Source organism: Uloborus diversus, chromosome 2, assembly GCF_026930045.1.
Source record: "Uloborus diversus isolate 005 chromosome 2, Udiv.v.3.1, whole genome shotgun sequence".
Lineage (NCBI taxonomy): Eukaryota > Metazoa > Arthropoda > Arachnida > Araneae > Uloboridae > Uloborus > Uloborus diversus.
The window spans coordinates 47,953,513-47,976,339 of record NC_072732.1 but is presented as its reverse complement, the minus strand read 5'-3'; the positions used below and the strand labels follow the sequence as shown (position 1 = coordinate 47,976,339).

Here is a 22,827-nt window from a genome sequence, read left to right as displayed (position 1 = left end):
CTATCCCTATCAGAATGTTATCCCACCCACATGCAAAGCAGGAAAAGACTTGAAATGAATGGTATCTTCAGACAAAAAATCCTTACTTTCAGTGGCGGCGATTCGGAGGGGGGTGGGCATGGGCGGCAACTGCCCCCCCCCCTTTATGTTTCATTTACTTATTTTATTTTCCAACTTAGGAACCAAAACTAGAAATTTCAAAAAAGAAAAAAAATAATAATAATCAAAAATTTCAGAACATAATTATTTGTTACATCTGTTTATGAAACATTATTTAGCACAAGCAATAGCTTTTAGTTTATGATTTCATTGTTCGGATATTAGTAAATCAATTGTTTTACTTAAACAAGCCATACTTACTTAATAAAATTATTACCAAGTGTTTGTGACATCTCAAAATATTTTGGGGTAAATAATGTAAGTCTAATTCATGTCTAAGTGTTTCTTTCGGAAAAATTATCGTGTACAAAATTCATCAACATCTAGTTAAGTTGATAGATTTACTTGTACTTTACTTGTACATGCACTTTTTTCTCTCGCTTTTTTTTTCTTTGGTTCCACTAAAAGTCCTATAGGTTTTAGTCCCCCCCCCCACCCGCACTTTCTAGTCTCAATCGTCGCCTCTGTTTAATTTTAAACATTTTCCATAATGGACTAACTGTTTGATAGGCTACCGTTGATGTCAGAGAACTTAAAAAGCATATAACGTTCGAATGGCAGCATTAAATTAAGTGAATAGCTAAGCAATAGCAAAACGCAAAAAAAAAATTAAACCTATTAGCAAACCAAAATGTCTGGAAAATAGTGGAACGCTTACTTAATGCAAAAAGAACTTGGGGAGAAAATAGAACTATCTCATATGCGTTAAACTTAGGGAATGGAACTTCAGTAAAGAGATAGAAATTTCTTCGTCTAAAATTTAAGACCCCCATTTAAATTGTTCTTTAAACAAAAACATAAGTTTTGCAAGTATTAAACAATTTCAATTTCCAGCTTTTGATTAAAAAGATTTTTTTTTAATTGAGTTAGTTTTAGCAACTTTTGATATCATTTCGTTGAGACCAGTTATATTGAGACTTGTCATCTAGCCAATACACAGCTCATAAATCACATCTGCCGCTTGAGATTATCTGAGATCCCGATATTTTAAAACTAACAGTATGCCTTATCAAGCAATGGATATCTTTATCTAATTAATGGAAAAAAATATCGATTGATAAATATTAGAATTGTTTCAGATGAACAAAATTAACATTGATATGGATGACCAATCACTTTTAACAGATTTCGCTTTCAATTTAGGATGTTCAACCATATTATAATCGGAGCCACCTGTGGCAATAAGCATCAAGAATGTCTCATACAAGCTGCAACATTATTCAGAAAATGGATGAAGGGTGCAGAGTAAGTACAGAAGTATTGATGTTTCATGTTGCCTTTGAAAAATGAGATACACTATCCATTTTTGCTATTCTTACTCAAAAATTACCGTTCTACGTATGAAATAAAATGCCATTAAGCGTTGTCCAAACTAGAACTTGCTCAGGGTAGACATGACGTCACAAAGACAAAAAAAAAAAACTTTCGAATTTTTAAAATTAGTTTCAATTCTGAAATTTTGAATTCAAATTATGTTTTTCGCAATCACGAGTTGCGACAGGACCCTACACATTGGTTACTACCCCACACGCTTGTTTCTAGAAACGGTTCCTGTCCCTCTCTTGGACGGTTACGTGTGCATAGTTGTGTATGTGTAGGCTTGTGTGTGTGCGTAGACCTGTAAGTATGCACGTTGGTGTTGGTGTGTGTGTGTATAAAGGCGCGCGTGTGTATGTGTGTGAGTGTGTATGAGCGTGTATGAGCGTGCGTGTGTGTAGGACATGGACGCCACCGACCAGGAGCAGCGTCTACAAGGGGACAGTGCTCAGTACCGGAGAAGTCACGCCTGCAAAGGACTTTGGGGTTGAAAAAGGAACCGGACATCAAGGACGGTCAAATGAAAACAATTAGCAATCGTGATTTCTCAAAAAAAAAAAAAAAAAAAGCTTTTGCGCATGACCTGAGTAAGCTAGTGAGGAATCATTCGGGCAGTGAGAAGTGTTGGAAGGTCTTTGAGAGACTCAAGCAAATTCTGTACAACAACCGTTTGAAACAAAGATTAAAAGTTGAAGTAGCAGGACTCAGGTTGCTTGAAAAACATAAGAGCTAAAACGAAAAACATACAGTGCAAGTTGACCACTTGCAGTGCAGTACTTTAGTGCTCATTTAATACAGGTGGTTAACTTGTAGAGGTTATATATGATAAAGGACTAATCTTTGTGGTCAAACGAAAATGGCCAACTTAAAAGGGTCAACGTTACAGCTTTTACTGTACGTACTTTAATTTACGTAACGTTTAAGTGATATACAGACTATATGTTTCTCTGCCATCAACTCGAAAAACTTATTAACTTAGTTGAATATATGTTAGTTTTAATGAATCGCATCCTATTCCATTTTGAATTTGTCTTTTCGTTTTAAAATGAAATATGCTTATTATCATCTGAAGAAAGAAGTTCAGTCGTTTTAATAACAAGCGAAAATTTAAATATCGGTTCAATTAATTAGGATCAACTGACTTTCAACAAAGTTTCATAAATAAATTAATTTGAAAGCTTGCAAATAAGAACAAACATCATGTTTGCTTAAATAAGTAAAATGGAGTTAAAATTAAAATTAAAATGTTAGCTTTAAAACTTCCTCCCAAAATGTTTTTAATTAAACGAGTTGATGTCTGCATCACATGACTTCCTTTTACTCCTATTTTAATGTCATTTTCCCATTATTGGAAATTTTAATGTAATTCAATTGTTTAATCTCTAAATATCACCACCAGTGGCCAATTGAAACCAGGTAAAAAAAAATAAAAAAATAAAAAAAATGTCACCAAGTTGGCGACAAACTTGGACCAAAAGACTGGCGATATATCGCCAGGTGTCCGCCAAATTATAACACCACTTGAGTATACATCGAAATTAACAATGATTTCCCCCCAAAAAGGGGCAAAAGACCCCCTTAAAAACACCCCAAAGCAACCAAAAGGGGAGGTGCGCAACTAGACCCCACTAGGAGTCTACGTAGAAAGTTTCAACTTTCTAGGACATACCGTTCTTGAGTTATGCGACATACATATGCACATACGCACATACATACGTACATACAGACGTCACGAGAAAATTCGTTGTAATTAACTCGGGAATCGTCATTATGGATATTTCGCGTGTCTATACGTTCTTAGGCACTTATCCACGTGTGGTCGAGTCAAAAAAAGAACTCAATATTTATTCGGGGTGAGTAAAACGGAAATTAAGGTCGATTTTTGAGTAAAAATTTTTTCGCGAATACTTCCTTTTTTGTAAAAGGAAGTAAAAAAGTAATGAAAATAAATAATGAAATTATTGAGCAAGCTATCGATCCACTGCTTCAATCTTAATGGTAACTTAGCAGTCTAAAATAAGAAAATCTACATACATACGCATATACGCACATACATACATACGTACATACAGGCGTTACGAGAAAAGTCGTAGTAATTAACTCGGGGAGTGTCAAAATGAATATTTCGAAAGTTTATACGTTCTTAGGCACTTATCCGTGTGTGGTCGAGTTGAAAAAAAAAAAACTCAACATTAATTCGGGAATGAGCAAAATGGAAATTAAGGCCGAATTTTGAGTGAAATTTTTTTCCCGAATACAGTATTTCCTTTTTTGTAAAAGGAAGTAAAAATGAAAATTAATTCATTTAGTATCTTTTCAAAATATCGATTTTTTCCATGTAGAGAAATTTAGAGAAATTGTCAAAGCATGTACATGATTCTAAAGCCATGTGCAAGCGAGCATGTAAAAGTGACAGATTTGCAATGGTATGCTCAATTGCAATACCGGAAAAATATTTTTTCACGGCAGGCAGTACGTATTTAAAATCCTGAATCATTTACAGTAGTTTAATGGATTTTTTTATTTCATTCTTTTCAAAATGTATTTATTCCTGTTTTTCAATTTAAATTTCAGATTGTCCCCAGATATGCGATCTCCCGTGTACGCCTACGGCTTGCGCACCCTCAAGAGTGAAGATGCATTCAACTATGTGCTGGAGAAATATATAGAAGAAGATGATCCGTCCGAGAAATCCAATTTAATTAATGCTCTATGTGAAGCTCGAAATGCAACACTGCTGGAAAGGTATGCGTAACTGATGTTCTTTGCGAATGACATTCTCATTTCCTCAAAAATAAAATATATGCAAAACATCTTCCTTTTGTAACAATGGGGTGGTTTCCTTCAGTCATAAGTACTACTTTTAGTCATTGAAATGGATAGAATGAGCAAAAAAAAATAACATGGACCCAGAAAATACTTTCATTTTCCCAACAGTTCTTTTTAAATTAATTTTTTAAATGTCCGATTTTTCAAACAAGGCGTGGTCTTGACGACGTCACAAATGATGCACTTTGCCGCATCTTTCTACCGCGTTTCCACGTTATGATAATCAAGCAGCGAATTAAAATTGCGCTCTATGCTTGCTATCAACCATATCGTTGCCAATACACGTGAGTAAAGATGCGAATTAAATATTTTGTTCTGTGAATGACAACATGGAATGGCATTTCATCATTTGTGATGTCACACGACAGAAGTGTAAACAATGAAAGCGCACCGATTTAAGTAATTTTTTTAAAAATATTAAACTTGAATAAATTATATAAAAAATGGTTAGATCCTATGTTTTTAAGCCTGCTCTTTCAGAAAAAATACTTTTAAAATTTTGGAAACGACCCCATTGGGTTGTTTCCTTCAGTCAAAAATACTACTTTTGGTCATTGAAGTTGATAGAATGAGCAAAAAAAAAAAAAAACATGGACACGGAAAACACTTTAATTTTCCTAAGAATTAACTTTTTAAATGTTCGATTTTTCAAACAACGCGTGGTCTTTTTGACGTCACAAGCGTGCACTTTGGCGCACATTCCACTGCCGCGTTGAATGTTTGCGCTTGCTGTCTACCACGTTTCCAGGTTATTATGATTCAGAAGCGAATTAAATATTGCCCTCTACGCTTTTTATCAACCATACCATTGCTACTACATATGAGTAAAGAAGTGAATGAAATATTGCGTTCTGTGCTAATGGCATCAGTGAATGGCATTTCATCACTTGTGATGTCATATGCAGAAAAAAAATCGAATCTGCGCACTGATTTAAAAAAAGTAGTGAACTTTGTCAAATTATTTAAAAAATAGTCAAATCCAATGTTTTTAAGCAAACTCTTTCAGAAAAAAATACTTTCAAAATTTCGGAATTGGCCCCATTGTCATCTTGCAATGTAAGTAAAATTACAAAAGCTCTCTTTTCTCTCAATCCTGCTTATCTACCACCAAAGCATTTAATCCTATCCACACCATTTTTTCACGAGGGTGACAGTGTTGGAAAAGGTAGAACTCGTCGATTTGTGTCGGATCTAAGCTAATTGTCAGCGGATGGAAGTTGAGCTGCGTAATTCCATGGAGAAGAGATAAAATGTAGGGAGTGAAGACTTCCATTCCTGAAGCTGAGACCCAAGTCATGCGATAGATTTTAAAGAAAAGCACTGGAACAAATCGGGTAGCTTTCGATAGTTTCAAGCCAAACGTGTTAACCACTCGTCGTTGTTAAGTCACGTGACTTGAGGTCTTTACCTCAGCTTTCGGTAAGCGAATGATTGGACTTGTTCCCTCCACTTACTGATTCCTGCTCTAAGAGTAATTCGTCGACCAATCCGTTCCACTGGCAAAATCGTTGAAATTTCGGTTTTTATAAATCATTCTAATTAATTTTATTAATGCATTTTGTGATTTAGATACTATCATTTTTGTTGGTTTAAATTGGAATCATCATCTCTACTTGTTAGCTAATAAATATAACGCTAGTTTGTTAATTTACATATTCATATATAAATGTCGAAAACTCTTTTCTTCTCAGATTGATAAGACTCGCAAGAAATGAAAGCATATTCAGAAAACATGAATATTTCATAGTGTTGCGGAACGTAGCTTCCAATGAAAGAGGTTTGCCTTTGGTAACGCAGGTGATTTTTAATAACTGGACGGAGTTAACTGGGTAAGTTTCAATCCACATCATTTCTAATTTTTCTTTTATATTTAACTACAAATTTTATTTCAATAGCTACCTATGTTTATCTAAGAATCATTCAAGCATCATGCTTTTCACTTATTTATCTAAGAATCATTCAAGCATCATGCTTTTCACTTATTTATCTAAGAATCATTCAAGCATCATGCTTTTCACTTATTTATCTAAGAATCATTCAAGCATCATGCTTTTCGCTTATTTATCAAAGAATCATTCAAGCATCATGCTTTTCACTTATTTATCTAAGAATCATTCAAGCAACATGTTTTTCACTTATTTATCTAAGAATTATTCAAGCATCATGGTTTTCACTTTATATGAGACCTAAGTAAGGAATTTTTGACTGTTTAAAGTTCAATTAAACACCATCAATTTAACTGAAATAGAATTAAATTTGAACTTTCTTTTTTCGAAATAAGTTTAAAAGATTTTTACGGAAATTCTACCATTATTCTATTTAAGAAAAACCTTTTTCATAATTTTAGATAGAAAAAGTTTTAAGGTTTGGTATTTAGATTCCTGAATAAGTGCTTTCGAATCGTTGTTAATGAGACTAAAATGGTGCTTAACTTAATGGTGATATAACTTATAGTGCTAAAGCAGTGAGATTCTTCTAAATGTTGTCGTCAATAGAGATTATCTTTCATAATTTCAACTACATTCTGAAACAATTCATTTATATATTCAAATGCGGAAACCTATGAAAAGGGATTCTTTCTTTCAAAATCTTTTCGCTGGATCCAATCACGCAAGTAGTTCCGTAATTCTAATCAAAACGAGTTTAGAGTTTTTTTACTCCTCTCTTTGCTTATACCTATCCTGCAGTCTAGACAAATGATCACTGATTGTTTCGTTTCTCTTAATTTTTTTAATTGCTTTGTATACAGTCTGATTGTCAAAAGTGCAAAAAAAATTATTTTATTTCCTCATGTTGAAGTTTTCCTAAATGTTCGAAGTCATACTCAGTACTTTAAACAATGAAATTCAGAGTTAAATATACATACCACATAAATACTTTGAATGCTAAATAGAAAATCAATGTATGTTTCAGATATTACATTGAAGAAAAAGTGGAAAAATTTGCATACAGTGTCTTTAGCCTATACGAAACCGAAAAGGACTTAGAGAAGGTGAGTTTATAGACACAATTTCCTTTAATTTGAAGCACATTTACATAGACTACCACTGAAACTTTAGCACTAGCTAAATATAGTTTAGTACATTGTAGCAATGATTAATAAAAATCAAGAGTTTCAGGTTTTTATGCTTTTATTTAAAAACTATACTGTCATACGTATTTAGGTTCTTCTGAATTTAAACTATATATCTTTCTGTAAAGCTCTAGACTAGGAATTATGAATGGTAGCTGATGGCTACCAGAGTCATAAAAAAAATGGTAGCCACTTTTGACTTTTGGTAGACATTTTTTCTGAAAAATATATATACAGCGTGACAAATACATAACCTTAAAAGAGTTTTAGAGTTTTTTTTTTTTCTGAGTTACATTGCCAAGGTGGAGTTAACTGATGCGCTGAACGCAGAGCCGCAGAGAGTCAAAGTGGGCCTCTCAAGCTATATATATATTTAAAAAAAAAAGTTATGTCGCTAGGCCCCTCCCGCCCCCCAAAAAGAAGAAAAAAGAAGAAAACAGAGAAAGGAAAAGGGGGAAAGAGGAAAAAAAGCAGGGAAAGAAAAGGGGGAAAGAATAAAAAAAGGGGGAGAAGAAAAAGGGGAAAGAAAAAAAATCAAAAATCCTTACTAGAAAACAATTAACTCTATTTAAAGTGCCACAACAGTAAATACCAAAAGAGTAAGTTTTGCTTAATCTTTTATGTTTTCTCTTATTCGGAGTTCTGTTTCCTCTTTTTCTTTCTTCCTTCCTTTTTTTTTTCTTTCTTTCTTTTCTTGCTTTATTTTTTGCGTCAGTGTCGTCGGGTCCCTAGTTTCCGACTAGGCTGACATGGCCTGTCGTCGGGCCTGGCTGAACGTCTCAGGATTGGAAGCGTGTTGTCGTAGTACGATATATGATATGAATGTTCACAAACAAAGAAACACATGGTAGTCACTTTTGGCGACTAAGACTTGATTTTTTGGTAGCCATTTTTAATAAAATGGTCACCCGTTGGCAACTGGCGACCGCTAATCTAGAGCTTTCCTTTTCGTTCTTCTCGTAGTTCTTCACCTTTCTGTAAGTGGGGTTGTAGCACACCTCTTTCATATAAAAATTAGATCAAACCATAAATTTTCATAACATTTTGTTTTCCCCACAATTTAATACTTTTTAGCTGATAACACTACAACAATATAACACACTTTGGAACGAGGTTCTCAGAATGAGATCGAAAACAGCAGCCAAAAACCTGTTTAATTTCAAACATTGCCCAAACCATACTTTTACTGAACAGCCACTGTAAAAGAGTACGGGAGTAAGAAGCGAAGTTTGCTATGATTTGGAGATAGAACTTTCAAGAGGAATGTCGATGAAATGCAAAACTATTCAGGCACTTCTTTACCCCTAGTATTTAGAAAAATTACCTATACACGAATTTAATCACACAGCTTACAGTGTGCTTTTGGTCTCTTCTACTGAAACAAATAAATTACTTTCAATGCAAATTTGTTTCTTATGTGTTACTTTTTCCTCAACTTACAAATGGATTGAAACATATCATTCATATGTTTCTTTTTTTTTCCTTTTTCTTTTCTTTAGGTACGAGAATTTTACAAGAAAAATAAAAATTCAAAATTCGGCCAGAAGTACCGAACACTAGCAATCGAAAATATTCTTGAAAATATAAGATGGCATCAGATGCACAGCCGGAATATAAAAAACTGGTTTCAAACCCAAGTGTTCATGCCCTGGAAAAATAAGCGCTTACCAAGACACATCCTCCCACAATCCTACAATCTAAAACTGAATCCTAACATGGCGCAATCCACTTTCGATGGCCAAGTGGATGTGGTTGTTGATGTAACGGAGGAAACTTCTTACATGCTGGTTCACTCTGTTGGTTTGAAAATCGGTAGCACAGAAGTAAAGGATTTGGAAATGAAATCGGATGTGGCTATTGATGAAACTTTTCCATTCAGAATGAATTCCTTCTGGGTCATTCGTTTTGCCAAATTGATTCCACCAGGAAGTTACTTTTTGAGGTTGAATTTCTCAGGGGATTTCGCGGTGGATGGACATGGAATGGGAAGGTATCGTTACACCAACAAAGAGACACAAGAAAAAAGGTGATAATATTTCATTTGTACTTATTATTTTTTTTTTTTAGTTGCACTATACGGAACGGTTCTAAGGCATTTGTCTCCCATGTCAAATTTTAGTGATGCTTTTAAAGACCTTACAGTAAATAATAACGAGACCTTCTAACTTTCGAGAGTGAAATTCAAAGGACAAAATATATACAAACGGAGTGCATCTTGTTAGTGTATTTATTAATCAAGAAACAATCCAAATAAGTAGCAATCGAAATAGCTTTTCACAACATGTTTTTGAATAAATAAATTATTTGCACTCGTGTCCCCATTATCGAAATATGAGGTCTTAAATTCTACCCTAATTTTACGAATAGTCGTCAAATTTAACGAGTTTAAGCGAGAAATTGAACAATCCTTTGACACGCTTTGCAGGTGAATGCTTTGCAACATGCAGACGGTGAAGTCTTGCGGTATCTTCCATTTCTCGCCAAGTCTTTAACTTTGGCGACTTTTCTTAAATTTCGGCACCCTTTTAAGGCATTACTCAATAACGGGGGGAACGAGGGCATATAATTTATGCGTCAAAAATGTCTCATTATACTCTTTTGATTGCTACCTATTTAATTTCTTCTCATTATTACGCTATTCTTGTGGTTGTCTGGTGAGAAGTATTTTTTGGATACCATCTTTAAGTGGCACCTTAAGACTACTTCCCTCTCAGCCATATCTTAGATACGCCGCTATTAATAGTTTAATGCTCATACATTTGATCTTGAACCATTTTCAAGGTCAGAATGAAAATTTACCCCACCTAAAATATGTTTTCTACACCGGTATGGAACACACACATTCATTTCAAATTCTACCATTTAATAAAATTGGTAGTTTTTTCAATGCCTAATTTTCATGAAATTATTTAACATTGTTCTTGCATATTTACGAAAAATTAGATAACAATCCTACTTCAACAAGCTTATACTAGAGTTGAATTTTAAATATTTTAATTTTTCTTTCTTATCCGGTATTATGCATAATTTAATAACATAAACATATTAATAAAACTTGAAAGCAAAGAAACTTTTTTTTTCAACTTTTTCCTTTGCAATAAAAAAAATGTTACAAAATATAAATTGATACGTTAAATGGTGAAAGTAGAAGTTTTAATCTTCTTTACTAATAATAAAGCTGAAAGTCTCTCTGTCCGGAGGATGTCTGGATGTCTGGATGTCTGTAGGATGTCTGTGACGCGCATAGCGCCTAAACCGTTCGGCCGATTTTCATGAAATTTGGCACAAAGTTAGTATGTAGCATGGGGGTGTGCACCTCGAAGCGATTTTTCGAAAATTCGATGTGGTTCTTTTTCTATTCCAATTTAAAAAAAAAATATCATAAGATGAACGAGTAAATTACGAAATTATAACAACGTGGAACCGTAACATGGGCACAAGCCAATTGGCGAGATACGAAATTATCATAACGTGGAACCGTAAGATGGGTACAAGCCAACTGGCGAGAAAATTCACCATACATTATTTGTAAATATACAGGCGAACCAAAAGACCTTTTGATTTTTCTATTACGGGCAAAGCCGTGTGGGTATCACTAGTATTAAATAAAACTATTGGTGCATTTAATATTAAATTTTATTATTTGGTTGTTTATCTTTTTTACTTATTTTTATTTTCGTGAAGAGTATACCAAATGTCAGTGAATATGGGACAAACTTCATATTTTCACAGGTATCTTATTGCTACAAAATTTGAGCCTACAGACGCTAGACGGGTATTTCCATGCTTCGACGAACCTGCCATGAAAGCCATATTTAAGCTTACTATTGTACATGACAAGGATTACAATGCTGTTTCCAACATGCCTCAGCAAGTAAGAACAAAAAATTGTTTCAAGAGAAAATTATCCTGTTAAAAATAATAACTAATTACGAATAAATAAGTAATACATTATTTATAAACTCATTGTATGTTTCTTATGCAAAAATTCCTTGCAGAGTAAAAGAATTTTGAATGACAGTGTTGCAGAGACCAATTTCCATGAATCCGTTAAAATGTCAACTTATTTGCTATGCTGCGTCGTGTCTGATTTCGCATTTTTGGAGCAGGAATATAAAGGAAAAAAAGTAAGACTCACAACAACTTATGTTGTTGTTCTTTTGTTAAATAAAGCCCGTAGAAGCATAGGGGTGCAAATGCCAAATTTAAAAATTTGAAGATAACTAGTAAAAAAGGTTCTCTGTTTTTGTTCAAAAGATGCTGCACTACAGCATGATTTAGTGCCTTAAAATTTTAGGGCTGATTGCTGTTCAGAACGTTTGTATTTTGAATGCTATGCAGTGTACTTTGAACATTTTAGTACTCCTCAGGTTCCTGACAAATTGTATGAAGATTCCAAATATTTATTTATTTATTTATTTATTAAAAATATTGCTCACTACAGAAAGAATCCAGTTACAGTGGCAACAATAATATAAAAATAGAAATTAAAACAAATTATACATTTAAAATATTTAAGCAAAAAGACTTAAAATTGTAAAATGACAAGTTAAAAATATCTAAATCACGACAATGAATGCTAAAAAGTTTGTAAAATTTAAAAAGACAAGAATTATCAACATAGTTCCGTCTGGTATTTTTTTTTTTTTTTTTTTTTTTAAAGGATAACGATTCCTAAGAGTTCTGCTTGGGACAGCGGCATATTAGTTGGTGATTGAAATGTTTAGGTAGGATGATTATCCTAAAAGTAACACGAAACTGGACAACAATTTTGTCTTTACGTTTGAGTATGGGCTTTGAGATAGAAATGAGCATATGTACCGCTTTACTCAATTTGACTGGTACATATGCTAAAAATAAGATGTTTAAATAAAAGGTAAGGCTGAAAATATTGAAAGGAATGCGACATATTCTGAGGAGTCAAGCAAAAAAAAAAAAAAAATTTGGGGACATAACTTAGAAAAATAGTTGCTCAATTTCTTGGGCAATACAGTAACGTTAAAGAGTAGTGAAGCAAAAAATTGCCATAAAGTTTTCCTTTATGACTAATGCTTACAAAATATACTGAGAAATAAAATCGTTAAATTTATATGAATTTCAAGAAAATATTAGTTAACATTTCTGTTAGAGAACTTGAAAAAAAAAAAAGCTTTAAAATGGAATAAAATGGAATATTTATTTTTACGCAGAATATTTGTTGAATGCTTTATTTATTAAAGAATTAATATAATTTATTTATTTATTCAGGTAAGAGCATACGCACCCCCTGATTGTATTAATGAAGCTGAACATGGATTAAACACAACTATCAATATTCTGGCCAAATATGAAGAATTTTTCGATATCGATTATGTTCTTCCAAAACTTGGTACGACTTTTATTTGTTCTTCATTTTCTCACAAAATTATTTCTATTGTGTTAAAAATTAATTTTAACTTATTTCACAGAGTTGTTTAAAATTAATTTTAAAAAATGTTGCAAAAAAAAAAGAATTTAGCTAGTAGCATTTTCTTAATTTAAATTACTTGAATTAAGAAACAAAAAAAAAAAAGGAAAAAAATAATTTTGTGAAAAAAAAATCGAATAACTTGTTCCAAATTTTAATTCACATTACATATTTACTGTAACTAATACCATATTTAATGCCATTTTACAAGTAATTTTTCATTTTAGTTAGAACGATGGTCAAGACCTCGCTTTTTTGTCCAAAAAATAGTTGAAAAATCTTTCTGCAGTCAGTTTTCGTTTCTGTTTTTCAGATTCCATAGCTGTTCCTGAATATACTGTTCCGGGTATGGAACATTGGGGTATTATCACCTATAATACCCGAAATTTCCTTGTTGATGAAAATTTATCTACATACAAACGTATGGCAGATGTTGACAGAGTGATAGCACATGAACTGGCACATCAGGTAATAGAATTTATTTATGCACGTGTCATGAATATTACACATGTTTCTTACTGTATGACGGTCTCAAAAAAGTAAACTGGTGATGCAAAATTAAATAGTACTTTTTCAAAACACGTAATTTAAAACTTACTTATATGCGCAGGAAAAAAGAACTTTGCAAAAAGAACTGTTTTCTAGACGTTTGAAAGTAGTTGAAAAATTCAACTTTTTATTTCAATAAAAGTGTTATTTTTTACATTCTGACCACACAGAAGCAGGAAAAAGCGAGCTGATGTGTGTATCTCATGACTTCCTTTTACGCCAATTTAATGATAGTAAGCAAAGAAACACTAAATATTTTCCCCAAATTTGTTGCAAACTGAAACAAAAAAGCGTTTTATAAAAAAAAAAGCTCCAAATTTGTCGCCGAGTTGGCGAAAAAACTTGGCGACCAAAAGCTTGGCGATATATCGCCAAGTGTTTGCCAAATTATAACACCACTTGAGTTTGCATTGATATTAACAATGATTTCCCCCCAAAAAGGTGTAAAAGACCCCTTGGGAATATCCGAATGCAGCCAAAAGAAGAGATACATAACTAGACTTCACCAGTAGGAGTCTAGGTACCAAATTTCATCTTTCTAGGACATACTATTTTCGAGTTAATGCGAGGTACATGCGCACATACATATACGTACATACAGACGGCACGAGAAAACTCGTTGTAATTAATTCGGGTATCGTCAAAATGGATATTTCGAGTGTCTATACGTTCTTAGGCATATATTCACGTGTGGCCAGGTTGAAAACAAAACTTAACGGGGGCGAGCAAAATTGAAGCTAATGCCTATTTTTTGGTGAAAATATTTTCGCGAATACAATACTTCCTTTACTTCATAAAAGGAAGTAAAAAGGATTTTAAGTACGATTATTTTTTGCTGAGAAGTTTTCCTTTTTTTTTCAGTTTTCTTTTACATCAGTTGTAAAATCTGTTTAAGATCCGTGAAAGAGGGACATTCATTCATATTATTTTCTCATTTATCAGAAATACTCTATTGAACTTACTTTTAAAAATACTTAGTTTCTCGACTTTGCTCCTTAGTTTATGTTAATGTTAAGGTAAATGATGCACTACGAACAAGATTTTTCATTACACATTAACAGGCGGCTAACATTTGCAACAGTTTATTTCTTTCAGACAGTTAGTAAAACTTTTTTTTATGGAATTTTCAATTAAAATTTAATAGTCACTCTCACTGTACTCTTTTCCAACTATGTGTTCTACTTCATGTATAATATTTTTTAAATATTTTTAGTGGTTCGGGAACCTCGTAACGATGAAATGGTGGAACGATCTCTGGCTCAATGAAGGTCTTTCAACTCTCATTATGTACATTCCACTTAATCATTACTATTCGTCTGCAAATGAGGTAAAAATAAAGTTATATTACTTAATTGTGTTAGTGTTTTTTACAGAATCAGCCGGTAAATAACCTTCTAAAGTGATAACGTAACAATAGTACTGTGTGTGTGTGTTCAGTTATATTCTCTCTTACTAGCGAGTCAAGAATGACACGAAAAAAAGCAAAAAGTTTTTATATTTTCCTGTCAATATGAATGCTAAAAATACATTTTCATCTACTTTGTGCCCAACAGATATCAGTTCACAATTTGAATGGAATTTTATTTAACTTTGCATTGGGTTCTCTCTCTCTCTCTCTGTGTGTTTTCCATCATGTCTTCAAGTCAAGTTGAATAAATATCTTGGCACTCGAAAAATAGAAAATAAATAACAACGTTAAATGTCACGAATTGTAGATTGCTGCAGACACGTGTTTCGGGGTTACAAGAAACCCGTTTTTCAATGCCAAAAAAAGCGAGCTTAATGGTGAAAAGGCATCTGACAAAATGCCTATTCATCCATAAGATAAAATTTATTTTGCATTGAAAAGGGGGTTCCTTGCAACGAAACACGTGTCTACAGCAATCTACAATTCGCGATATTTAACGTTGTTTTACATTTTTCATGCCTTCAAGTTCCTGAGTGCTCACAATAGAAATTTAGAATCACTTAAACGTGAGTTGTTCGTGATAAAAACAAAAGGTTCCCGCATCCGTCTCTTTTCCCCTAAGTATTATTCGTTAGTTTAGAATTGTTATCTTCTTTGGAGGCATTTAAATTCCAATGTTTGTTTTGGAAAGCTTAATTTTCAATCAATAAACTGTCGAAACATGGCAGAAAATGGCTTTTGTACAAGTTAAACAAGTCAAACCGGATGACCAACCAATCATTTAGCATCAAAGTTTCTGCTCCTGCAAGTTGGTTTTGCGTTAGAAATACCAGTTTCTTTATTCCTAGTCAGGATGCATTAAGATAAATTTTAGTGAGGAGAAATTACAGCCACTTTTTTAATTCGTCGTAATTAATTGCAGCATTTTTATAGTAAGTGCTTTTCCATCGCATAAAAAATTTGCAAGTTTAAATTTTCATACTTTCACTTTTTTGAGGAGTTTTCTATTTTGATGTATGTATGTAGAGTAGACCTAAATATTAAATTACTATTATTATTATTACTATTATTATATCGAATTACTTTCCTTTCCTCTCTCGAAATAAGTTTCAGTAGCCTTGTAGTAAAAATAATGCATTCTTAAATTGTACAATGCTTAAATATTTCCTACCTTCTGACGGATTTTCTAGTTAGATGTGAGGAAAGTGTCCAAAATGATGTGTGCTGATTCTAGTCTAGACTCTCATCCCATTTTACGTGTTGTGCCTGCTGATATATCAAACCTTTTTGACTCCATTTCTTATGAAAAGGTAAGTTCAAGCATTTTAATGCTAAGTAAAGCTTGATATAGTAGTTAATATGAACTGCTGTAGATAATTGAAACACTAAAATAACCTTTTTTTAAAACTTTATTTTTAGCTTTGAAAGGACACAAAAATCATCAAAAATAATAATTACTCATTTAAATTCAGGAAAATATCCAGGAAATTAAATTTATGAGAAACAATGGTAATAAAGCACAAAAACTGCAAATTACATGAGTTTTGCACAACAGTTGTTTCCTATACCTTTATCTTCAGCTCGAAGGATTTAATGCCTTCCTTGATCTTTTAACTGACCAGTAAATATGTTCACGATAGCTTTCTTCCTATAGAAGCAATCATATAATTATGCTTACATGTTGCATATGAGAGTATGATGGGGTGTAACGATGATAGAAATAAAGTAGTAAAGGGCGGCAGGGGCATGCAAATTGTAATTGGGTGATTTCCTTGCCAATACACGTAAGTAAAGATGCGAATTAAATATTTTGCACTGTGAATGGCAACACAAAATGGCATTTCATCATTTGTGATGTCATCGGCAGAAGCCGTAAACAATGAAAGCGCTCTGATTGAAGTATTTTTTTTAAGAATATTAAACTTAAACAAATTAATAAAAAAAATGGCCAGATTCTATGTTTTTAAGCATACTCCTTTAGAAAAATATATTTTTAAAATTTTGGAAGCGACCCCATTTGTTGTTGTCACCCTTACTGTTTTTTGCCTACTTTCCCAGTAAAAGTCAGAGAAAGAAGAAAAAAGCATGAAAGAAGGCTTAATGCATCTTGAAAATATCACGAAAAACAAATAAAAAGTCAAATAAAAAAATAATTAAATAAATATCGAAAAATTAAAAATTGGAAAGTAGGGTATTGAGATGGGGGAAAATGTCTGTCGGTCCGTATGCCCCCCACCCATAACTTTTGAGTGAATAGTCCGATTCGAACTTTTTTTTTTTTTTTGTTCGAAAGATTTCAGCGAGGACACCTCATTCCTATATTTCACTTTTTGATTTGAACTACTTTTCGTTCAATTTTGAACAGTTAAATCCCTTAACATTAGCGGGGAAACTGGAAGTCAATGTAGATTCCGCACTTGAGGGCGGATTTATTTCAAACAAATTTTGTTGAAAATATAGCTCTTGACGACAAACTCCCGACTCCAACTCCAAGAATTTTGAAGCAACTGACTTCGACTCCGACTCCCCGACTTCGGCTCTGACTTCATAGCTTTGGCAAAAATTTATACACGGACGAAAAATTACTGACTCAGATTCTTGGATATTCGACTTCGACTCCTTTATTCCAAAATAAGTCCGACTCCGACTCCGCAAACATTGGCAGAGTTGCGGACTCTAAGGGAAATGACCGATTCCAACTCCGAGTCTTTGAATTAAATACCTTTGGCTCCCGAATCTGACTCTTTTATCCCAAAATGAGATTGATTCCGACTCCGACTTCGCAGCCATGGTTTTAACTGTGAAATAATTATTGTTAATATGACTTGTTTTTATTTTCACTCTAAAGTTTTAATTTATGTATTCAGTTTTCGGTGGATAAACCAACGCCTCTTTCTCGAAGTCATTTATGTTTCTACATAAAGATATGCGCAGACGATTTTTTACTTTCTTCTATATCTAATATATAGAAGAAAGTATTGGATTCGTGCAAATTTTCGAATTTTGAATTTTGACGGATTCGAACGTTTTGAGGTGTGCTGAGTCCATTTCGACCATTTTTGGAAAATGTCTGTCTGTCTGTGTGTGTGTGTGTGTGTGTGTGTATGTATGTGTGTGTGTGTATGTATGTGTGTGTGTGTGTATGTATGTGTGTCACGTCTGTGTGTGACCAGTTTTTTGTGGCCGCTCTACAACAAAAACTACCGCATGAAATCGAACGAAATTTAGTACACATATGTGCCCCTATGTGAACTTGTGCCCATTAGTTTTTGGCGCGAATTCCTCCAAGGGGGGTGGAGCAATGGGACGTTTTTCGAGTTACGCGTGCTTGCTATTCCTCAGGAATTAACTGGCGGAATCAAACAAAATTTGGTCCATATGTTGGTATTAACAGGAACAGGTGCTGATTCAATTTTGGTGTCAATAACTCAAACGGGGGTTGAGCTATAGAACGTTTTTTGTCGTCAATTGTGACTGCTGTATCTCAAGAAATAATGAACGGAATGAAAGAAAAATTTATCGGCAAGTAGCCCTTAGTGGGTATAAGAACTGATTTTATTTTTGTGTCAACAGCTAAAAAGGGGGTAGCGCAATCACCCGTTCTTTTTTTCCATTTTGAGTGCCCTATCTCAAGAAGTAATGCTACGTTCTGGTTGAAATTTGGAATAAATGTGAATCCATATGTAAACAGGCTTTGGTTCTATTTTGACGCCGATCGCTCCAAGAGGTGTTGATTTTTTTTTTTTTTTTTTTTTTTTTTTGCGAATAAAAATATTTTTATTAATGCAACAATAAGAAAGATAAATCGTAATAGATTGTCGTCTGCGTATTTCTCGTGATTTTAATTGTATGGAAATGATAGGAAATATTATCTCAATGATTTAAAATTTTTAACTGTTGCCATCTTATGTTTGTTAACAAATAAAATATTTGTAATTCATTCAAGCAAGGCTTTTAAAATAACTTTCAATTTTCGCTCTTTGCTTTGCTTTTGCAATAATTCAGACATTGGGAGAGTCGTCAAGTTTTTGCATGTGTCATTTTGTTTTTGTTGGGAATATTGCTTCCTCGTCAAGCATGGGGAGGGATCAGAAAAAAAAAGAAAAATATAGAAGAAAGTTTTGTGATGGCCACAACATACTAGTTTTTTTTTTTTTTTTGACAATAAAAATTATTTCTTTAAGTTGACATTTTATTGTTTTTATTTATTTTGGAAAGTGCATTAATTCATTTAAAAAATTATTTTTTGGCAACAGGGGAAAAACAAACGATTTTTTTTTTTTTTTTTTGATATGATGTATTTATTTTCATGAGCTTATTGATTTTAATTATTATTTTCTCTTTTTGAAAGCGGTTAAAGACTTTTTTTAATGGAAAAAGTGTATTAGCTGCTTTGTTTAATAGGTGCTGCTATTTTGTTTGTTCGTTTATTTATTTATTTTTATTTTTTTACGCATGTAATTTTTTAGATGAATGAGGCATATTTTATTCCTAGAAATCAGCTTAAAATATTAAAAAATTATGTTTGAAACAATTTGCGATTTTAGCCTTATTTTTACTTTCTTCTATATCTAATATATAGAAAAAAGTATTGGATTCGTGCAAATTTTCGAATTTCGAATTTTGACGGATTCGAACGTTTTGAGGTGTGCTGAGTCCATTTCGACTATTTTTGGAAAATGTCTGTCTGTCTGTGTGTGTGTGTGTTACGTCTGTGTGTGACCAGTTTTTTGTGGCCGCTCTACAGCAAAAACTACCGCATGAAATTGAACGAAATTTGGTACACATATGTGCCCCTGTGTGAACTTGTGCCCATTGGTTTTTGGCGCGAATTCCTCCAAGGGGGGTGGAGCAATGGGATGTTTTTTGAGTTACGCGTGCTTGCTATTCCTCTGGAAGTAACTGGCGGAATCAAACAAAATTTGGTCCATATGTTGCCCCTAACAGGAGCAGGTGCTGATTCAATTTTGGTGTCAATAGCTCAAACGGGGATTGAGTTATAGAACGTTTTTTGTCGTCAATTGTGACTGCTGTATCTCAAGAAATAACGAACGGAATCAAACAAAATTTTTTTGACAAGTAGCCCTTAGTGGGTATAAGAGCTGATTTTATTTTGGTGTCAACAGCTAAAAAGGGGGTAGCGCAATCGTCCGTTCTTTTTTTTCATTGTGAGTGCCCTATCTCAAGAAGTAATGCTACGTTCTGGTTGAAATTTGGAATATATGTGAATCCATACGTAAACAGGCTTTGGTTCAATTTTGACTCCAATCGCTCCAAGAGGTATTGATTTTTTTTTTTTTTTTTTTTTTTTTTTTTTGCGAATAAAAATAGTTTTATTAATGCAACAATAAGAAAGATAAATCGTAATAGATTGTCGTCTGCGTATTTCTCGTGATTTTAATTGTATGGAAATGATCGGAAATATTATCTCAATGATATAAAATTTTTAACTGTTGCCATCTTATGTTTGTTAATAAATAAAATATTTGTAATTAATTCAAGTAAGGCTTTTAAAGTAACTTTCAATTTTTGCTCTTTGTTTTGTTTTTACAATAACTCAGACATTGGGATGGTCGTCAAGTTTTTGCATGTGTAATTTTGTTTTTGTTAGGAATATTGCTTCCTCGTCAAGCATGGGGAGGGATCAGAAAAAGGAAAAATATAGAAGAAAGTTTCGTGATGGCCACAACATACTAGTTGATTATGTTGATCAGATATTAGAAAGTAGAGATGGGTATATGGGAAAGTAGGCTCGTTTAGTTCTAGACAGAACTTCTTGTTATTTGTGATAAAATAGCTAAAGCCAAAATGTTTGTCGAAATTCCAATGAAATTTCATTTCTAGAATGATTATGGATTGCCAATATTTAAATAGTTGATATTTTAATTCCAATACAGCATAGCATTATTAAAACTTTATCTGAAATTTGACGTGCACTTTTTAAACGCCTCTTTTATTAGAATATTCTATTTAATTATTTTTTTAATTTTATTAGAATTGAAAGAATACCGTCATACAATTAATAATATAATTTTAATAATATCATTTAATTCGTGAGATTTCAAGAATGGTTATTTTAATTCGATCTAAACATACAGTCGATGGGCAAATTCATGTTTTAAAAAAAATTTATATTGTTTAAAACGTTTACTTTTTACGTGATTTTAACCGCCTTAATTTATTTTTATCTGGTAAACATTTCTAGCGTAAATTTTAAATGTATTGAACGTTCTACTTTATGTACTTTCTACAGGGAGGAGCCGTACTGAAGATGTTGCAATATACACTGAAAGATGATTTTAGGAAAGGACTATCGGTATGTTAAAATTAATTTTCTGATGAGCAAAATCAATGTCCTAAAGTTATTTCAAACTGATTAAAACAATTATTAATGTATAATTATAGCATATTGTTCCAGAACTTAATATAATTATTTACGACGGATTTAAATTAGATTCTGCAAAATATGATATGTGTATAACCATGACACGTATTCAAGAGGGTTTTACCCGATTGGAACGAAGTCCGAATACTCCATTTCTTACAAGCTCATTTGGACTGATTTATGTAGCTTAAAGTTGAGGGAGTATAGTCCTGCTGCCAGGGATGGTAGAGTAGATTTCAAGGATCAAGTTTATTCATTGCGTACGTTTTCGGGTTTGTGTGTTTCATGTGATAGATCCTGTTCATATCCATTATAGATAGTACAAGAAGGAACTGTCAGCACAGAAGTAGAAAGAAATTATATCCACGGAAATTAAGGAAATTGAACTCCATTCCTTCCATTCGGGTAAGGCTGATAGCTAAGAGATGGGATGTTGTGGAGGAAAATAGTTGAACCCACATATTAATGTAGCACGTGTATAATAGAAATATTTAGTTAAACTCTAGGAAACTCTTCATATAAATTGTGTTTTGTGAGTTATAATTGCTATTTTAAAAGTTGGTCTGTAGTAATTGCAATTCCGGTATATCGGTATACCGAATACCGGTATTTAAGCCATTTTTCAGTACCATAATACCAGTATTTGCTGAGATAAAATACCGGTATTTTCGGTATTAGCTGAAAATAATAAACAGTTTCAATTAAAGAACTTTCAATTCAACTTATTAAATATCTATTCTTATATTTTAACTAACTTCCATGATACAGAACCAAATTCAATCTATTGATGTGAAAATTTGGCTTCAAAAGCACGAACCAAGGGAATATCATTAAACAAAAGAAGCGGAAAGATTGCAGAATGATAATATCATTACCAGATGGTGAGATGAATTGAATTATTGTGCGCTTTTGTGCACCATGTTTTTATTTATTTATTTATTTATTTAATTTTTTCTGTTCTCCTAATTACTCGCTTTCCCTTTTGTGAAAGTTAATTTCGAGTGTAATTTTGAATGCATTTGTCTGATGAACAATTTATTTCAACCATGAATTGCAGTGATACTTTATGATTTATTTTTTAATCATTTCTCAACTGTACAAAATTTTGACAAAAACCTTTTTTGTTACCATAACAAATGGTAATTTGTTGTGACCAGTATTGGTTGTTGTCCTGTCTCGATATTTGGTCTTATACTTGGCAAGATGATATTTAGAAATTATATAGTTCCTTGAAAATTTGCTAGAGGTAATGCATACTCAGTTGAAACGTATTTTCAGATATTTACATAATTAAATTGTGTTTTGAAAAGAAAGCGAAAACGAATAAGGGAAACTAACAAGATCAAATTTAGTCAAGCTTATCGTAAATTTGAAACCAATAAAAGGCTAATAAAAAACAAATAACACAAATCTCTTCTGCTCAAGAGTAAAATGATGTTAATATTAGAAAAGTATCTTCTCTTGGAAAGAAATTACAACTAGCTATAAATTAAAAACATACAATACAAAAGAAACACACACACACAAAAGGATTTATCCAAAAACAACACGCAAGAACAGACTGAATTATTTGAAGATGAAGGACTTTTAGACAATTAGAGGAGGTGTATCGCGCATTGTTAACAGTACCACCGACCTGCATGAATTCAGAAAGAGTATTC

The 22,827-nt window shown here is 32.8% G+C and overlaps 1 protein-coding gene across 1 annotated transcript in view; it reads left to right on the top strand.

Moving 5' to 3' along the window:
• LOC129216302 (uncharacterized) overlaps positions 1-22,827 on the top strand; it is a 111,464-nt gene that overhangs the window by 61,355 nt on the left and 27,282 nt on the right. Inside the window, exons 34-45 of the mRNA XM_054850511.1 lie at positions 1,303-1,404; positions 4,051-4,221; positions 5,997-6,134; positions 7,219-7,297; positions 8,878-9,404; positions 11,111-11,252; positions 11,377-11,505; positions 12,626-12,746; positions 13,138-13,292; positions 14,587-14,700; positions 15,972-16,091; positions 21,035-21,097. Coding sequence (XP_054706486.1) covers positions 1,303-1,404; positions 4,051-4,221; positions 5,997-6,134; positions 7,219-7,297; positions 8,878-9,404; positions 11,111-11,252; positions 11,377-11,505; positions 12,626-12,746; positions 13,138-13,292; positions 14,587-14,700; positions 15,972-16,091; positions 21,035-21,097 — 1,861 coding nt within the window. The remainder of the gene's footprint in view (positions 1-1,302; positions 1,405-4,050; positions 4,222-5,996; positions 6,135-7,218; positions 7,298-8,877; positions 9,405-11,110; positions 11,253-11,376; positions 11,506-12,625; positions 12,747-13,137; positions 13,293-14,586; positions 14,701-15,971; positions 16,092-21,034; positions 21,098-22,827) is intronic.